Source organism: Phytophthora sojae, assembly GCF_000149755.1.
Source record: "Phytophthora sojae unplaced genomic scaffold PHYSOscaffold_6, whole genome shotgun sequence".
NCBI lineage: Eukaryota > Oomycota > Peronosporomycetes > Peronosporales > Peronosporaceae > Phytophthora > Phytophthora sojae.
Window position 1 is genome coordinate 2,643,062 of NW_009258120.1, and position 16,282 is coordinate 2,659,343.

Here is a 16,282-nt window from a genome sequence, read left to right on the forward strand (position 1 = left end):
CGCAGTATTGGCGCGACTGTGGTCGGTTGTAAACCCCGCAAGTCCAGTAGCATGGAGTGGGTCTTGGGCACAGCGACGGACGTGCATGTCTGTAAAGACGCAACACTTCTTGTCAACTCAAGACCAGACAAGGAGCCCATCTTCTTGGACTTCGATGGACAACCCAAAGGACAGCGAGTGGTAGGTGAAGTGCGCTTACTAGTGACTAATGTGACATCCAAGCAGGATGAAGAGTTGGCGTTGCATGGTGTTGTCCATACCCCAACTGGACCGGATAATTTGCTGAGCTCGCATCAGCTCGAAGAGAGCGGATGGAGCATGAGCTTCACGCAGATGAACATGAAACGGATTTGTTGGCTGGAGAAGGGTGGGTTAAAGCTGTCTATGGTAAAAACGCGTGGCCGCTATCGGCTTCATGCGATACCTGCTAATGAACGATCGAGTGTTATTTCGTTGGCGGCTGCTGATACGAAGAACGTAGCGGTGACGGCTGCTGCTACGAAAAACGCTGCAACGAAGAAGAAGAACGCTGCGGCACGCTGGCACATGCGCTTCGCACATCTGAACTACCCAGCTCTGCGTCAAATGGCAGCGCAAGAGACTGTGGTTGGTTTAGAGGAACTGTGTGGAGATGCAGGCTGTCCGAGTAGTGAACTTGACGGCAATTGCTGGACGTGCACCGCCTCTAAGCTGAAGAGGATGTCATACAAGCTGACGCAAACGAGACGTGCTAAAGAGCCGTTCCAGAAGTCGATGTCTGACATGTGCAGCATCGGTGAAACGACGTACGATGGCTATCGCTGCTTTCAGCTCGTGATGGACGAGGCTACGCGCTGGGTGTGGGGCTTTCTTATGAAGGCAAAAGAAGAGTCCAGACCGGTAGTCGTCGCACACCTGGAGTGGTTACTGGCGCAAGGCAAGCACATTGAAGTATTCGGTACAGACCAAGGCAAGGAGCTGGTCAATAAGAAGCTGAAGGCATTCCTCAGTGGGAGAGGGATTGAGTTTCTTTGGACGAATGCCTACAGCCCAGAGGAGAATGGGCTCGTAGAGAAGATGAACGGCGTTCTCGAAGCACGCATTCGCAGCTTGCTGACGACAGCCAACATGCCGTGGATGCTGTGGGGTGAGGCGTTCATGTTTGCTGTGGATGTGTCGAACGTGATCCCGTCCAGGGGACTTGGAGGTGATACCCCATACACCAGACGGTTTGGTGAGCGTCCGAGCGTGGATCAACTGAAAATATGGGGCTGTATCGTGCATGTGTTCACGCCCAAGGTTCTGTAAACTGGAGAACCCTGGCAAACTGGGACTGTTTGTTGGGTTTGCAAAGCATTCAGAGAGTGTGCGAGTGTTGAATTTGAAGACTGGTAAGATCGAAGAGAAGCGTTCTGTTGTTTTCGATGAAGGTTGGACTGTTGAGCGTTCGTACGTGGAGAACCTGCTGGTTAACACGTATCGGAAGGGCCGCTTCAAGCTTCCTGATATTATCCCGCTCGTGCGACTTCCGGTGTTAGCGGCAGTGACGCACGATGAGCTGGCTGCTGTGACTCATGAAGAGTTGACTGGTCCTCCTGCAAAGCGTCGCCGCCTTTCGTCTACTGCTAGTGGTTTTGGCTCTGGTGTTGTGGTGGAGCAGACTCCGGCCAGCATGGGTTGTCCTGTGGCTGGACCAGTGAGCGAGCCTCCAGTGGGAGTGGCTTCGGCTGCTGACCCGCCGTCACTTATAAGTGCACCGCAGCAAGAGGGTGAAACCTCTGTGAGCGAAGACCATGATCAGGACGGTAGTGACTCTGAGGTAGCTGACGGTGTACTTAACCGTCGCCGTTCGGTTGCTTTGAGGGAGTTGCCGCCGCCTGCAGATGAGCAAGAAGATAGAGACGATGATGCAGTTGCAGAGAGTGAAGAAGTTGTTGCTTCAGGTGAACCAGTGCAGAGGAGCGGAAGCTCAGTGGGAGACAGGATCTCGTCAGCCAGTAGTGATGAAGAGGAGGACGACGATGACGATAGCAGTGCTGGGGCATCGTTTCGCCGATCGACATGCATTCGCAGACCCAATGTCCGTCTGTTTGACTATGAAATTGAAGTGCCAGAAAGTCTGGTGATCCAGCGATGAATGCAGTGATGGACCCCACCTCTGTGGATGAGGCGTTGGGGGCTCCTGACTCTGAGAAGTGGGTTGAAGCACTGAATAAGGAGTTCGGTGACCTGCTACGCAACAACACATGGGAGCTGGTGGAGAAACCCGTAGGCGCAAAGGTGTTGACGAGCAAGTGGGTTTTCGTCCGCAAGCGGAACGCACAAGGACAAGTTGAGCGACACCGAGCCCGTATCACCATAAAGGGCTGCCAGCAGAAGTACGGACTGGACTCTACGCCCCTGTCGTATGTATGGAAGGGGTACGTTTGGTTCTGCTGCTCGCACTTCAGTGACTACGGCCTGGACTGTCGTCACGTGGACTTTGTGACGGCCTTCCTGAACGGACCAATTGATGTTGAGATATACATGAAGCAGCCTGAGTTATTTGATGATGGATCTGGACGTGTCTGTCGTCTGCTTCGGAGCCTGTACGGCCTCAAGCAGACCCCGAGGATATGGTACAAGACTCTCGACAAGTATTTAAGGCAATGTGGGTTCCAGCGATCGAAGATGGATGGAGGAATTTACTTTCGTTGGGTGAATGATAGTCCTATCTTCTTGACTCTGTATGTTGACGACATTGTGATTGCCGCGACTACGGAGAACATCAAGCTTGTGTTGACGGAGCTTGCGAAGAAGTTCGAAGTCAAAGATTGGGTGATGTGAGCCACTTTCTTTCGATGGAGATCAAATACGTACCCGGCCAGTTTCTGTCGATCTCGCAGCGTGGATATATCGGGCGGATTCTTGAGCGATTCAAGATGGCGAACTGCAAGGCCACGCCCACACCACGGGCGAAAGGCGACTTTCCGCTGCCAGGAGATTCCGATAGAGAGACTGTGTGCATTAACATGGATCCTGATGTGGACTATCAGTGCATTGCTGGTTCTTTGCAGTATCTGGTGAGCTGCTCTCGCCCAGATATTGCAAATGCGGTACGGACTTTGGGAAAGTTCCTGACCTGCTACACGAAGAAGCACTTCGTGCTGGCCAAGCGTGTGCTTCGGTACCTACAAGGTACTCGTGAGTACGGATTGGTGTGGAATGTGACTGTGCCTCGGGGATTGCAGCTGGCTGCCTACGCTGACGCAGACCTCGGAAACGAGAAAGATGACAGTCGTTCCATTACTGGGTATGTGTTGCAACTCAACGGTTGCACATTTGCCTACAAGAGCAAGAAGCAGCCGATCATCACGGACGACACGTGCAGTGCGGAGTTCGTGGCTGCGAGCGAGTGCTCGAACATGATAATGTGGCCTCATAATTTGTTTGAGGAGCTGAAGCTCCGGCGGGCAAAGCAAACTATCTTGTTTGAGGATAACCAAGCTGCGATTAAGGTGATCAGTGAAATTGGCAGCAACTACAAGGTGCGCAGTGTGGATCTCAAGTTCCACAAGATTCGGGACTTCGTTGAGCGCAATGTATTCCGAGTCACGTACTGCCCAAGCGAGGACAACATTGCTGACATCTTCACCAAGCCGCTAGGCCCACAGCAGTTCTGCAAACTGCGGCAAAGCCTGAATGTGTTGTCAGCACCCGACAACGCGTAGTTGCGCGCTCCGAGCAACAAGCTGACTTCAAGAGAGGTCAAGCAACACGAAGTGGGAGTGTGAACTATTGTGTGGTGGCAGTTGGGTTCTGTCGTGTCCCTGTTCCCCGTCGCAGTTGAAGCAGTGCTGCAGCTCACCTAAGTTTACTATTGTATACTCTAGCCTAGCGTAATGGAGGCTGCGCTGGGGCGCAGTTCTCTCGCAATCCCAAATACGCTGAGTACATTTTAGAACTGAGCAGTCAAAGTTCAAACCCTTACTGCACAGTAATGTTACGCTATAGTTATTTCCCTGCCTAATGCACTCATTCAAGTGAAACAAATGTAGTAGAAAATGTCCCCAGATGGAATTGTACAACGAAAAGCGCCACAAGCCGCGACGATGGACTCGACGGACGCCGACGCCTCCATCTCCAAGGCCAAGCTGCACGAGGTAGGCGTCTCACGCCCTCGTGATCCCACAACCACACCCTGCTGTCAACGCGCTTGATGGCCACTAACGCCGCGCCGCGCCGCGCTCGTGCTGCAGACGTTCGACGTGCTGCCGAACCTCATCGACGTGCTCAAGGACGTGCTGTCGGCCAACTCGACCCAGGAGACCATGCGCATCGGAGACGTCTCGGCCTCGGTAAGGAAGGCTCCACTATAGTGTGGCTTTTCAGCCTCTCAAGGCCGCGTGCTGACGTGAGTTTTCGGCGTCTTGGCCGGTCGATCGCAGGCCGTGTCGGTGAAGCAGAAGTACACGGAGGCGCTGGAGCTGCTGCGCTCGCTGCCGGGCACCGACACGTCGCTGGAGGAGCAGGAAACCGCCATCGCCAACGCCAAGGCCGAGCTCAAGCGCATTTCGTACGTTTCGACCGCTATCAGTGTTGCTGCGTGGCGCTGTGTCAAGGCAAGTGCTCGATGAGTGACACCTTCCCTGTGTATTTTGTGCTTGTGTTGACCATTACAGGGACGTCGTGGAGCTCTACAGCAACACGCTGTACCGCGGGACGGACGAGCCGCGCGCCGAGATCAACGACGCATTCTCTCGCAAGAGCCTCCTGAAGTGAGAGCTCCACCTCTCAAGGTAGACCTTCCCCATCGGAGGCACAGAATCGATCTTCAACTGCAGAAGCGTTGGCTGGTTGTATTTATCGAACGCTTTTGCTTACTCGAGCTTAGTAGAAACCGAAGAAACTCAGGAACTTCTTGGAGAACTCGACGCCCAGGAAGCACGCGGCGTTGGCGGGGAACGCGCGAGCCATGGCGGGGCCCACGCCGTTAAAAAGAGCGCCAGGGCCCTCCTGCTTCATGAGCAACTGGAAGCAGTGCACGATGCCGCGGTACGTGCCCTCCGGCGCGGTCTGGATGCGCGACTTGATGACATCGGGCGGGATGGCGATGACCCAGTTGATGATACCCGCAAAGCCACCAGCGACGAACACTCGAAAGGCGTTCAGGTCCGATGGGTCCTTGCCCTTGGGCGTCAGGCCGCGCTTGATTGCCTCGAAACCGCCGAAGTATCCAACAGAGCTAAATAGCACAATGGCAACAGCACGTATAACGCAGTAGACTGTTAGTCATCGACAATCTGCAACTTGCAGCAACGACAGGTAACTGCGGAGCCACTTACCCAGGGACGTCACGCAGCAGAGTGGCCTCCCAGCCGCGGAAGATGCTCGACAGGCCGCCCGTGCGGTACAGCTTCTTGGCGCAATCAACCATGCCGTCGTAAAGCTTGGGCTCGCCGCGCTCCACAGCCTGCGCCTGGATCTGAAGCAAGCACTTGATGCGCTCGCCAGGCGCCATGACCACAGTGGCCGGGATGGCCGAGAATCCACCGGCGAACATGATCTGCCCCATGGACAGCGGAGCCGTGGGCGACTGGCCCGACGCCTTGATCTGCAGGTGGTTTGCACAACATTGCAATTGATCAGAACTCAGTAGCAAGGATGCTAGACACAATGAGATGATAGTGCACCCACCGCAATGAGCTTGCCCATGTCGTAGCCCCAGAAGCACGTGGCGAAGATGGGGGTGACGCCCACCAGCGGGGCCGACATACCGCGGTACAGACCACGGACCTGTCAATAGGATAAAAGAAGGATCACACAGCAAATTAGTATCTTCCTGCTCAGCTTTGGCAGCAGAACGCTGGAGACAGACAGTGTCGTACCCCATCCTTGGCGACCATCTTGCGGGCGCAGTCGACGGCGTTCGTGTACATGGGCGGCTGGCCGGGCAGCGGCTTGGGCTGCGTCTGCATGTTGACCTTGATGAGGTCGAGCGGGTGGCCCGTTGCCACGAGGCACATGCCTGTCATGCACACGTCAGTCGCGCGTCAGTGTCCGCGGCCTCAGTCGTTCACTACTGAAGCGATGTAATAGACGCGAGACGTACCGCCGAAGCCGCCGGTCACGAAGGACACCACGCCCGACGTCGCTGCAGACAGAGAGAGGAGTATGCGTCAGTGCATCTCCAGCCTATTGACAGTGTTGCTGGCGGAGCCTGTTGGTCGTACGTTTGTTGGTCGCTTCCTCGCTCATATTGGCTGGGGTAAGGAGGTGTGACTAAAGGTAGAGGTGGAGGGCTGTAGCGATGCGGGACTCTTGGCGCGGATCGAGGAGTGCGGCTGACGCTTCACGTTCGGAAGTGCGAGGGAGCCTGCCGTTTACGTGTGCAAGCGCGCCGAAAGCTGAAGCGGCTTCAAGTTGGTCGCTCACTTGGGCTCAGTATGGGCGCTCGCGCTGAAATGCAAGATCGCGGCGCGATCTGGTCTCGCAGGTCCGCACTTGGCGTTTGTAAGCGTGTTAAATGATGCGCCTTCGCAGGATATTGCGTTCCAATTGGCTATTGCGTTTCACGGGCTCAACTCGACTAGCGCCACCGGCCCGCCACCAACGTCACACATATGCTACCGATCGCATAAGAAGGAAGCCGCTGAGGTGACGCAGGGCGATAGCGCTCCGTCCAATACTATGCATTGGACGAGTGCAATTGCAGCGGGTGGCGCAAGTCCAATGTTGCCAATCGGCCAGCAAGTCCGATGTTGCCAATGGGCCGGCATCGATCGAGGTCGATCGCCGTCAGTCTTCGATTTGCCGCCACAAGAATCAAGCGGCCGTGGTACTTCCGAGTTCTTCGTTGTGAGCGCCGACCTCGAAGTGCATTCGCGGGCAGGAAGGCGTTTGCCGCCAAAGTTGCCCCAAATTCAACTCGCTGTCGGTACAAACGGCCACCGCGGCAGCTTCACTTGTGTGAACGGTAACCACCCGCGGCGCTGCGTCTCAGGCCGCTGCTGACCAGCCAGCCTGGCGGCAGGCAGGCAGGTCAGACCGGGGTGCATGAGTTGAACCCGCGGCGCACCATGCATGTGCGCACTAGCCGGCGGCAACTTGACTGGTCCTGACGCAGGACTGGTCTGCGCGGCTCGGACAGAGACGCCGAGTGCAATCTTGCAGAGCCACCAGCTCGTCCTCGGCCGGTCGCCGCCGTCCGATTCGCCGAAATGAGTCGCGCGTGGCGCTCCGCATTGGTTGTAAAGGCGACGTTGAATGACCGCTTTCGACCAATGGAGAGTCTGTGGGCTGGCGTTTCGATTCCGAGTGCGTTCTCTGCTCCGCTCTCACTTCTCTTCTGCCGATGGCTCGATCATTGCTGAATTTGCCGGCCAGGGCGCAAGTGCTCTCCTGGCAGCCTTTCAGCTGAGAGCAGAAGAAAAGCCTTCGAGGAAGAGCCACGTGAGCGCGGTCCACCCACCGAAGCCACCTACACTGAGCTCGACCCCACTGGCGTGTTGCACCCACCACTCTTGTCCACTCGCAACTTCTTTTGCGTCTTCTTGCAGCAACAGCAGCAGTAGCAGCGGAGTCCCGTTGCCCTGTTTGTACCCGTGCAATCTCACCAAGCAGCGCCGGGCTCACGTAACTCAAGCCGCATACACAGTCTCCTGTCCCCACGTAATGGAAGTGCAGGTGGACACCATGCCGATCAACCAGACCTCCAAGAAGCGCAAGAGCCTCTTCGCTGCCGCGTCGCCGATCGTGCCGGCCTGTGGCTCCATGCGCTCGCCGCTGACCACGCCGCTGGCGACTGCCCCAGCATCGCCTTCTGCCGCGTCAACCTCATCCGCCGACGGCGTCAACCTGTCGGCGGCGCTGACGGCGCTGAAGGTGTCGCTCAAGCGCGACCTCGAGAGTTTCGCGCCGCCCACGCCGGCTGTCTCGCCAGTCCACGGGCGCAGCGCGAACAAGCGCGCGCGCTTCGACTTCGGATCGATCGAGGAGGAAACGGAAGCGGACGCAGAGGAGCAGCAGCGAGTCAAGGCACCCGCCGCACCCGTGACCACGAACGCCCTGCTGGCGGTCAGCAACCGCATCAAGTTCGAGCTAGAGAAGCGCCGCCGCCGCGATCGTGAACGGGCGCAGAAGCCGCGCAGAAGGAAACAGCTGAGCTACTTCGCCATCGTCGGGGCCTTTCAGCGCGCAGCGCACGAGCGCGAGGTCGCTGTCCAACTCGAGTGCGTCGTAGAGGCGTCTACGGACTAACAACACATCGCCGAGCACCGGCAGCTGGTCGTCGAGACGCACCGAGAGTCGCTGTTTCATCCGTGCCCGCCACCGCCCGTGGCCTCGAGCATTTTGAGCTATCTATTCGAGCCACGTCGTCTTGTTCAAATAACTATCGTACCAATACAGAGAAACATACCATACGCGTGCGTCCGCTCTGCTCTTGATTTGCTTCCCATGCCTACCACGCTGAGAAGTCCTTCCCGTTGCTCGCAGCGAGGCCTCAACGTCGCAGTCACATGTCGCGGCATTGAGCAGACATCTCCACCTGGCCGTACATTATTAATACTCTCGCTAGCGTGGCGCCTCAAGCACCACCAAGCCACACAGTGCGCCCGCCAGGCGATGGCGTCTTCTCTCGACACTACACGGCGCGCCACACTGCGTGAGGAAACGCCAGCAGCATTGATAGAGCCTTTCACAGTGTTGTTCGAAGGCAAATTTTGGTGGAAAACGGCAAGCACTCGGACCACCTGCGCTTCGGGGGACATTCGGGGGACATCCCACCAACCAAAAAGCGCGTGTTCAAGCGTGGCCGCTGGCCAGCCAAAAGGCCCTCCAGCAGTATCAGTTGTATCATCCATCACCACAGCAGCAGCAGCAGAAGCAGCAACATGAGCGCCGTCGTCGCCGAAGTCGAGAAGCGCACGCAGACGTACCTGCCCCAGATCGAGAGCGGCCGTGCGCTCACCGCCACGTCGCTGGCCACGCTGAGCCAGGAGCTGCCGGCCTTCCGCCAGATCACGGGCAAGGTGCGCGACGTGTACGTGTTCGAGGACCGCGTGCTGCTCGTGTCGACGGACCGGCAGTCGGCCTTCGACCGCGCGCTGGCCTCCGTGCCCTTCAAGAGCCGCGTGCTGACGCTCACGAGCGTCTGGTGGTTCAACCAGACCAAGCACATCGTGGCCAACCACCTGCTGGGCGTGCCACACCCGTCCGCCATGCTGTGCCGCAAGTGCACGGTCTTCCCCGTCGAGTTCGTCGTGCGCGGCTACATCACGGGCTCCACCAGCACCAGCATGTGGACCAACTACAAGAACGGCAGCCGCGACTTCTGCGGCCACAAGCTGCCGGACGGCTTCAAGCAGCACCAGAAGCTGCCCGAGAACCTCGTGACCCCCACGACCAAGGACGACGAGCACGACGAGCTCATCTCCGGTCTGGAGGTGGTGAGCAGCGGCCGCATGACCCAGGAGCAGTGGGACTTCTGCGAGAAGAAGACGCTCGAGCTGTTCGCGTTCGGCCAGGAGCAGGCCGCCAAGCGCGGCTTGATCCTCGTGGACACCAAGTACGAGTTCGGCGTCGACGAGGCCACGGGCGAGATCCTGCTCATCGACGAGATCCACACGCCCGACTCGAGCCGCTATTGGCTGGCCGACTCGTACGAGCAGCGCTTGGCCGAGGGCAAGTCGCCCGAGAACATCGACAAGGAGTTCCTGCGTCTGTGGTTCAAGGAGCACTGCGACCCGTACAACGACGCCGTCCTGCCCGAGGCCCCCAAGGAGCTCGTGAGCGAGCTCTCGCGCCGCTACATCCTGCTCTACGAGCTCATCACCGGCTCGACGTTCGAGTTCCCCGCCCCTGACAGCAAGCCCGAGGACGAGTTGGTCGAGGGCGTGTGCAAGGCGCTGCTTTCGAACTAGATGACCGAGTAGAGGAAGCGGTCTCTGTGTAGATCAATCAATACATGTGCGTATGGACTTAAGATGTTGTCTTGATGTTTGCAGAAGCAAAGACTTGTTGTTTCAGCCTTCAGACCACAGGTGCTCTGGCAACGTCAGTGCCTTCAAAGCACGCCATTTGACTTCTGTAGCATGAATAAAGCGTCGTTGCACGCATCAAGTGTGGCTCAATAAGCGCACGAAAACAAGAGCCATGCAGGTCTTCAACCTTTGTGCACTCGTGAAGGGTCCAGCAAAAACCTGGTAAGGAAGACGCAACACAACGAGGTGGTCGACGACTGAACTGCGAATTTGGTGGGACAAAAGATGCGGGCATCTTCGGGAAGAATGTTATTCCTTCATGTGACCTGGGCGGTCGGTCAGTCGACTACAAGAGACGGAGAAGTTTACTCCTTCTTGGCGGCGGGGGCAGCGGCCTTCTTGGCCTTGCGCTCGCGGGCCGACTTGGCCTTCTCCTTGCGGGCCTCCGACTGCTCCTTGAGCGTCTTTTCGCGCTGGCGCTCGGCCTTCATCTTGTGGATGGTCTCCATGAGCACACGCTTGTTCTTGAACTGGTTACCCTTGCTGCGCATGTACAGCTCGTGGTAGATGTGCTTGTCGATCTTCTTGGCCTCACGGTACTTGCGGAGGAGACGACGGAGCACACGGATGCGGCGCATCCAGATCACCTTGAAGGGCAGGCGAGCGTTGGCCGTACCGCGACGCTTACCGATGCCCGTGTGGCGGCCCTTGCGCTTGGCCTCGTTTCGCTTGGTGAAGCGGGCGCGCGAGTGGATCACCTGCGGCTTCTTGATGACAAAGCCATCCTTCACGAGCTTGCGAATGTTCTGACGCGAGTTGGCCAGGGCAATCTCGTTCGACTCGTTAGGGTCGAGCCAGATCTTGCGCTTGCCGCACTTGAGCACGGACGCGGCCAGACTGTAGAGGGGGGAGCAGCATACACACACGCGTCAGCATCCTGCTTTCGTTCCCTGTAGACCTGAGGGCTGGACCCTGTGGCTGGACCCTGTATTGTATTAGAGCTTCACACGCACCGCTTCTGAAGCTTCAGCGACACCATTATTCTTTCTTCCGATTTGTCCCAAAGAATAAATGGCCGTCGAGGTTGCCGAGCGGCACTCGCCCAGCAGCTCCAACGCCATACAAACGGCAAGACAGCTGCTATGCGGTATACAATTACCAAGATAAACCTGGGGCTCACGGGGAGCCCGACCCGAAATGACTGGCCGAGGCGCTGACAATCGGACGAACCGGTCCCGGACCGGTCCCCGAACCGCGCGGACCGTGGCGTACACCACACCAAAAAAGGCGCCTTCAACCATGGTGGTGCATGTAACTTAGCAACAGCTTGCACCTTGAAGACGTAAGTAAGGGCTGTGCTGGCCGGCCACATCGCCACCGCGGCAGGCGAGGCGAACCAAGGCCAGCAAAGGTGCCAAGCTTCGGGGCCGCACCGATGTCGTTACGCAGCTGGCGTGACTCAAAGAAGCAACACAAAACAACAGCATGACAGCAAAGTGGTTTGGATTCGGAGTTCAGTTAACGAAAGCAAGACGCTACTCAACTCGCCCGATCGAGACGGCTGCGCGGACGAGCGCATACGAAGCAGGAGGTGGCGGTGGACGGGTTGCATCGGCTGGAGCGGCTAGCAGCTTGAGGTCTTGGAGAGTGCACGGGATCACTAGCGCTTCACGACGTCGTGCTCCTTGGTCAACGGCTTGGCCACTTGCTTACCATCCCCATCCCCACGGACGGCGCCATCCCCAGCCGCCGCCCCAGCCCCACTCTTTCGGGTCGCTGCCTTCCTTCGGCATGCCGGCAGGCGGCTGCGCGTTGGCTTCAGGAGCGGGCGGAGCGGGGGGGGGCGTCGGCCAAAGCGCGGAGAGCAAGCGCCTCAACGGCAAAGACGCTCGTTATGGCGAGCGCCGAAGCGACGACGAGAGCGGTGACCTTCATCGTCTTGGTGTTCCGGTTCTTGGAAGACTTGGATCGGCTTTCGGGTCTCGAGTTCGCTCTCAGGAGCAAATTGCGTTGTGTCGGACCGGGGCCGACGGTGTGTTGGTTGTCAACTGTATGGTGTAGTCATTCAAGGAGAGTACCTGGGAAGCTGCGTGTCCACTGCCACCAAGTCAAGCTCGTTGGTTAATTGATTTTGAGCTTCAAGATCAAGATTAACGGCTTGGGGAGAACTTGACGAAACTTGGATGGACTCAATGGCAACTTTTGCTGCATGTGCTCGCCCCCCACCCCCACTTCGGGTGAACAGCATATTTTGCTCCGTGTAATTGTACGTCCGGTGCGTGGTTTTCGGCGCCCAAGTTCAAGATACCGCTTCAACATGGGCCAGCCAAGTGGCAAGATACTTGCAGCCTGGTGAGACGAGTCCTTGCGTTGGTAAGCTACGCTTACGAGCTGAGTGTTATCAATTTTGCTACTGTGTTGCGATGTGAATATCAGTTGCTGCCGTCATGGAGGCCAAGGCCAACTGATGCAGGTGAGCACGGAGATCAAATGACGGCAGTGTTGATCAGCAGGGAACAGTTGCAACTGGTTTCGAGTGTGATAGCGAAAGCTGGGGGTGGGGTGGCGTATTGCGCTGGGTAACACGGATCAAGATGTATTGAAATGCGTCTCATCAGCAAAAGAAGAGTCCCCCGAGGGGAACGCCAAGTCTGCAGCTCTTGATTAAAACCTCAGTTGCGAAAAGCGTCCAGTAGTGAAGAGGATAGGCCCATCCGGGGACGCCGCCGCAGCGGAAGCCGAAGCGGTAGGGTCCGTAGCCGCCCCAGCCTCCCCAGTTGCCCCATCCGCCGCCGAGGCCCCACCCGTAGCCGGCTCCCCAGCCGAAGTGCTCCTTCTTGTCGTCGTTGGCTGCGTCGTGCGCGGTCTGCAGCGCGTTGATGGTTTCTTGGGCACCGGCAGGCTGCTCGATGCTCTCGACGGAGCCCGTGAACTCGACGCCGCTAGGTGCAGAGGCGCTCTGGGCCACCTCGAGCGCCTTGGTCGGCGGCATGACGGCCGGCATCGTGTCGGCGCCGGCGACAACGTTGGCCATGGCGACGATGGCGGTGATTGCGAAGGCGACGAACTTCATGTTGTGCTGGAGAGGTGTGGTGTACGGCTTGGTCTGTTGGTGTGTTGGTTGATTGGTGTCGCTGGTGCCGTGTTGGTCGCAAGTTTAGTTGTGTCGAGCGGGATCGTGCTGTGTCGTGGTCGCGGTCTCCGTTCCGAGCACGGGTCTGCAGAATGTTGGGTCGGAGTGCATCTTTCGTGGGCGATGGTTGATTTGATTTGCTTGCTTGCTGGTGGATGGTGACATTGACAACACCGCGGACAATTCGGTCGAGTGTCCTGGCTGGTGTCTGCCTGTGATTGATGCGGTAGTGATCTAGCGTGCTGAATGCTCGAGTCTTTGGACGGGGACCGACCGGTGTGTCGTTGAAAGCGCGCGCATGCGTCTGCATTATGCAGCGACCCCAGTCGAATAATTTGGGTTCAACAACACTGGGAAGGGTTTTGAAAATGCTTTTCTTCTCTCCCAATCCAGCTTCATCAGATGAAATACGTCGACAGGAGCCTAAACTGCGTTTAACTAGTGCTATTCTTGTTATACAGTTTCGCGTAGGGCTCTATCGTCAACAAGTTCTTTAACACTATAGGGTACGATCAGAAGTAAAGATAACAATGGGAATGAGATTGGTTGCAGCACGGACCTTTGAGCTTTTTTTTTAGAAAATCCATCGAAATTGAGGATTGAGCTTCGCTCTAACTTCCCCTCAAGACTGGTTATGGTGCGTTTCCTGACAGCGCATTCAGTTTAGCGGCATACTTCTTGAGCATTTCAGTGCCGCTTGGCATAAAGGCAAACCTGTCTTTAAGGACTACCAGCGGTTCCTTTTCAGCCACCCACTTGTCGACGAGAGCATTCTGCAACTTCGTCGCCAGCTTCCCCGTACTTGGGTCCTTCTTCGCCGTGTTAAGTATCTCCAGCAGTCTGATTTCGAAGTAGTTCGTCCGGAGGCCATCAATCATCGTCGTTTTTTCTACATTCAGATACTTGGCCCAGATTTCAAAATTTGGATCGCTGTGCCAGCATGCTCCAGATTCAGATCGCGGAACACCTGCTGAAGAAGTTCCTTGCTGTCTAGCCAGTACTTGGACCTTTCCTTCTGTAACTGGTTCGCAATGTTCACGGCGCTTGGCTTCTTCAGCGCCATCTCGATCATTGCGCGTTATCAGGTGATGTCCGACTGTTAAGCCAAAACTGGTTCAATTGATCTTCCAACTTGGTGGCGATGTCTTTGACTCCTTGCACGCTCATCGCCGCCTCAGCACTTCTGAACAGAGCAACGTCATTATTGTACTACTTGATGAGCATCGGCACCGTTGACGCTGGCTTGTCGGGATACTTTGCGTTAAAGTCGTCCACATATTTGACCCAAGCGACGAATTCGGAATTGGTGAGGATGTTTTCCTTCACCTTGTCGAGGCTCATCACACGAAAGACGTCGTCGGGAGTTTTTGCTGTATCCAGCCAGTGCTGCATTTGCTCATTCTCCAATCTCTTGGCGAGCTCGTTCTTTTTGGTGAAAGTCTTGGCAGATTTAATCGTCTTGTAGAGCGCAGCGTCGCCGCAGTAAGCAGTCAGGGTCGAGATCGCGGACATTTTCTTCGTTGGGCTCTTGGCGTTCGCATCGTCGACGTACTTCGGTATTTCCATCAAGCGAAGTGACACGATGTGGAAGAAGATTTTTCGCCGTACTCGTGTTGGACTGCCGGAAGGACCGAATCGTCAACTGACTGTGACTGGTCGCAGTGGACTGATATCCAGTGACGTGGAGTGTTGCATGTGGATAGTGGATGCGCATGGTGGATTTGGCGGGCCCGGTGCTTGCAGTAAGCATGGGCTCACAGGATCGGAGATGTGCCCACCGGATGAGCGCTCATATTCGGTGTGGAGTAACACATCCTGTCCGTCCGCCGACTTCCCTGACCGCAGGATGAGCCTAAGGCGCGCAAATGCAGCCAGTGAACGTATCCTGGCTGCTGCCTGCATTGGCTCCGTCAAGACATCGGACCAACCCCCAAGTTCACCGTGCCCACCATGCTCCCATGCGCCCAAACCTCGCTGGACGAAGAACACTGTTTGCCGGACGGGATTGTGGTGCACCCGGTAGCGACGCACCGGATGCCAAGGTGCCGTACCGAATGAGGCCGGACCGGATGGTCAACTCGGTCTGACCCCTGGTGCCCGTACTGGATCGTGACCGCACCAACAACAAGTCCAATACTGCTGTGCGTGAATGCACTGTGGCAGCAATCCAGGACCGGATCGACCAAGAACGTCAAGCGACACAGGATGGCTCACGTGATTAGACGCAGAGGTCCAGTGCGGATTTGATGAGACGCCGTACCCACGTACCTCTGTCGCCAGATGATGAGTGTTGCCGAAGGAACGTTGACGTCGACAAGTTGCCCGATAACCAAGCCAAGTCAAGCATACCCAAGCTCAGTGCAAGAAGATCGAAGCCCCGTGCACAAGGTCGAAGCATATCCAAGACAAGTCAAGTATAGTGAAACCTTTATTAGAAGTCAGTGAAGTGAAGCAGATAGCTAGCCAAACGTAAGATCAAACAGAAACCAATTTGCCGAGAACACGCGGACGTCTTCCTTCGGGCTGGGAATTCCCCCTGACATTGACGTCTTCAAGAGCTTATACGTGGGATCCGCCTTCGTGCGATCTTAAAACGGAGGACGTTTCAAGGCCTCACTGGTGTTGCGAGCACTGGTGTAGTGGGGACTCAAAGGTACCAAGGCAAAGTCGGCAGGGACTGGGGTGTCGCGCCCTGGAGTGATCTGTGAGAGCTTTATTTCCAATTTGCGTGCTCTATCCGGGCATCCATTTCATATTCCATCCTGTGTGTCTTAGGCGGTAGAGGTAGTCACCCCCGAGACTGAATTGATCGACTACTGTGTGATAGGATTGACTTATATTTTGTATTGTTCCCTCACTCTGTGAGGGTGGTGCGCGTGAGTGAGTGTGCATCCAGGGTTGACCAGTGCCTTGGGTGACGGCTCGTAAGTTGACTGGCGTATAGACCCCCCACCCAAGGGTCTTCAAGAATAAGTGGTGGCTGTATATTTTGTGACGTTTAGCTCGGCATTGTATTTCTGTGTGTTGGTTATACTGAATTGTGGATCTGACTGTGGTCCCTTCGATTCGGTCTGACCTTCTGTTCATTCGGTGTAGTTTGTTTCAGGAACACACCCAGCAGACTCGATTCTGTATTTACAACAACTCACTCGGTGAAGTCCGGTCCGCCAAAGGTAAACGATACCTTAGGGGTTGACACAAGGACACA

At 56.5% G+C, this 16,282-nt stretch overlaps 7 protein-coding genes across 7 annotated transcripts; 3 read left to right on the forward strand and 4 right to left on the reverse strand.

Annotated features, from left to right (window-relative positions):
* The first annotated feature begins 4,062 nt into the window (after nucleotides 1-4,062).
* PHYSODRAFT_286664 (hypothetical protein) lies at nucleotides 4,063-4,819 on the forward strand. The gene is made up of 4 exons (XM_009532800.1): nucleotides 4,063-4,121; nucleotides 4,218-4,316; nucleotides 4,407-4,534; nucleotides 4,641-4,819. Exons 1-4 carry the CDS (start codon nucleotides 4,071-4,073, stop codon nucleotides 4,738-4,740), a joined length of 378 nt encoding a protein of 125 aa, XP_009531095.1. The 5' UTR covers nucleotides 4,063-4,070; the 3' UTR covers nucleotides 4,741-4,819.
* On the reverse strand, nucleotides 4,794-6,305 carry PHYSODRAFT_355004 (hypothetical protein). Its single transcript, XM_009532801.1, has 6 exons — nucleotides 6,192-6,305; nucleotides 6,071-6,112; nucleotides 5,847-5,986; nucleotides 5,656-5,754; nucleotides 5,304-5,572; nucleotides 4,794-5,203 (listed from the first exon to the last, which is right to left on the reverse strand). The coding sequence occupies exons 1-6, from the start codon at nucleotides 6,214-6,216 to the stop codon at nucleotides 4,849-4,851; spliced, it is 930 nt and encodes a 309-aa protein (XP_009531096.1). The 5' UTR covers nucleotides 6,217-6,305; the 3' UTR covers nucleotides 4,794-4,848.
* A 1,400-nt stretch (nucleotides 6,306-7,705) lies between these two features.
* Nucleotides 7,706-8,378, forward strand: PHYSODRAFT_286666 (hypothetical protein). Its single transcript, XM_009532802.1, has one exon. The coding sequence runs from the start codon at nucleotides 7,732-7,734 to the stop codon at nucleotides 8,215-8,217; it is 486 nt and encodes a 161-aa protein (XP_009531097.1). The 5' UTR covers nucleotides 7,706-7,731; the 3' UTR covers nucleotides 8,218-8,378.
* A 474-nt stretch (nucleotides 8,379-8,852) lies between these two features.
* On the forward strand, nucleotides 8,853-9,881 carry PHYSODRAFT_513619 (hypothetical protein; the record flags this gene model as incomplete). Its single annotated transcript, XM_009532803.1, has 1 exon — nucleotides 8,853-9,881. The coding sequence occupies one exon, from the start codon at nucleotides 8,853-8,855 to the stop codon at nucleotides 9,879-9,881; it is 1,029 nt and encodes a 342-aa protein (XP_009531098.1).
* Nucleotides 9,882-10,213: 332 nt separating this feature from the next.
* Nucleotides 10,214-10,999, reverse strand: PHYSODRAFT_355006 (hypothetical protein). Its single transcript, XM_009532804.1, has 2 exons — nucleotides 10,955-10,999; nucleotides 10,214-10,838 (listed from the first exon to the last, which is right to left on the reverse strand). Exons 1-2 carry the CDS (start codon nucleotides 10,978-10,980, stop codon nucleotides 10,307-10,309), a joined length of 558 nt encoding a protein of 185 aa, XP_009531099.1. The 5' UTR covers nucleotides 10,981-10,999; the 3' UTR covers nucleotides 10,214-10,306.
* Nucleotides 11,000-12,555: 1,556 nt separating this feature from the next.
* On the reverse strand, nucleotides 12,556-13,014 carry PHYSODRAFT_512551 (hypothetical protein; the record flags this gene model as incomplete). The annotated part of the gene is made up of 1 exon (XM_009532805.1): nucleotides 12,556-13,014. The coding sequence occupies one exon, from the start codon at nucleotides 13,012-13,014 to the stop codon at nucleotides 12,556-12,558; it is 459 nt and encodes a 152-aa protein (XP_009531100.1).
* Nucleotides 13,015-13,706: 692 nt separating this feature from the next.
* On the reverse strand, nucleotides 13,707-14,586 carry PHYSODRAFT_513182 (hypothetical protein; the record flags this gene model as incomplete). Its single annotated transcript, XM_009532806.1, has 2 exons — nucleotides 13,707-13,976; nucleotides 14,305-14,586. 2 exons carry the CDS (start codon nucleotides 14,584-14,586, stop codon nucleotides 13,707-13,709), a joined length of 552 nt encoding a protein of 183 aa, XP_009531101.1.
* Between the last annotated feature and the right edge of the window lie 1,696 nt (nucleotides 14,587-16,282).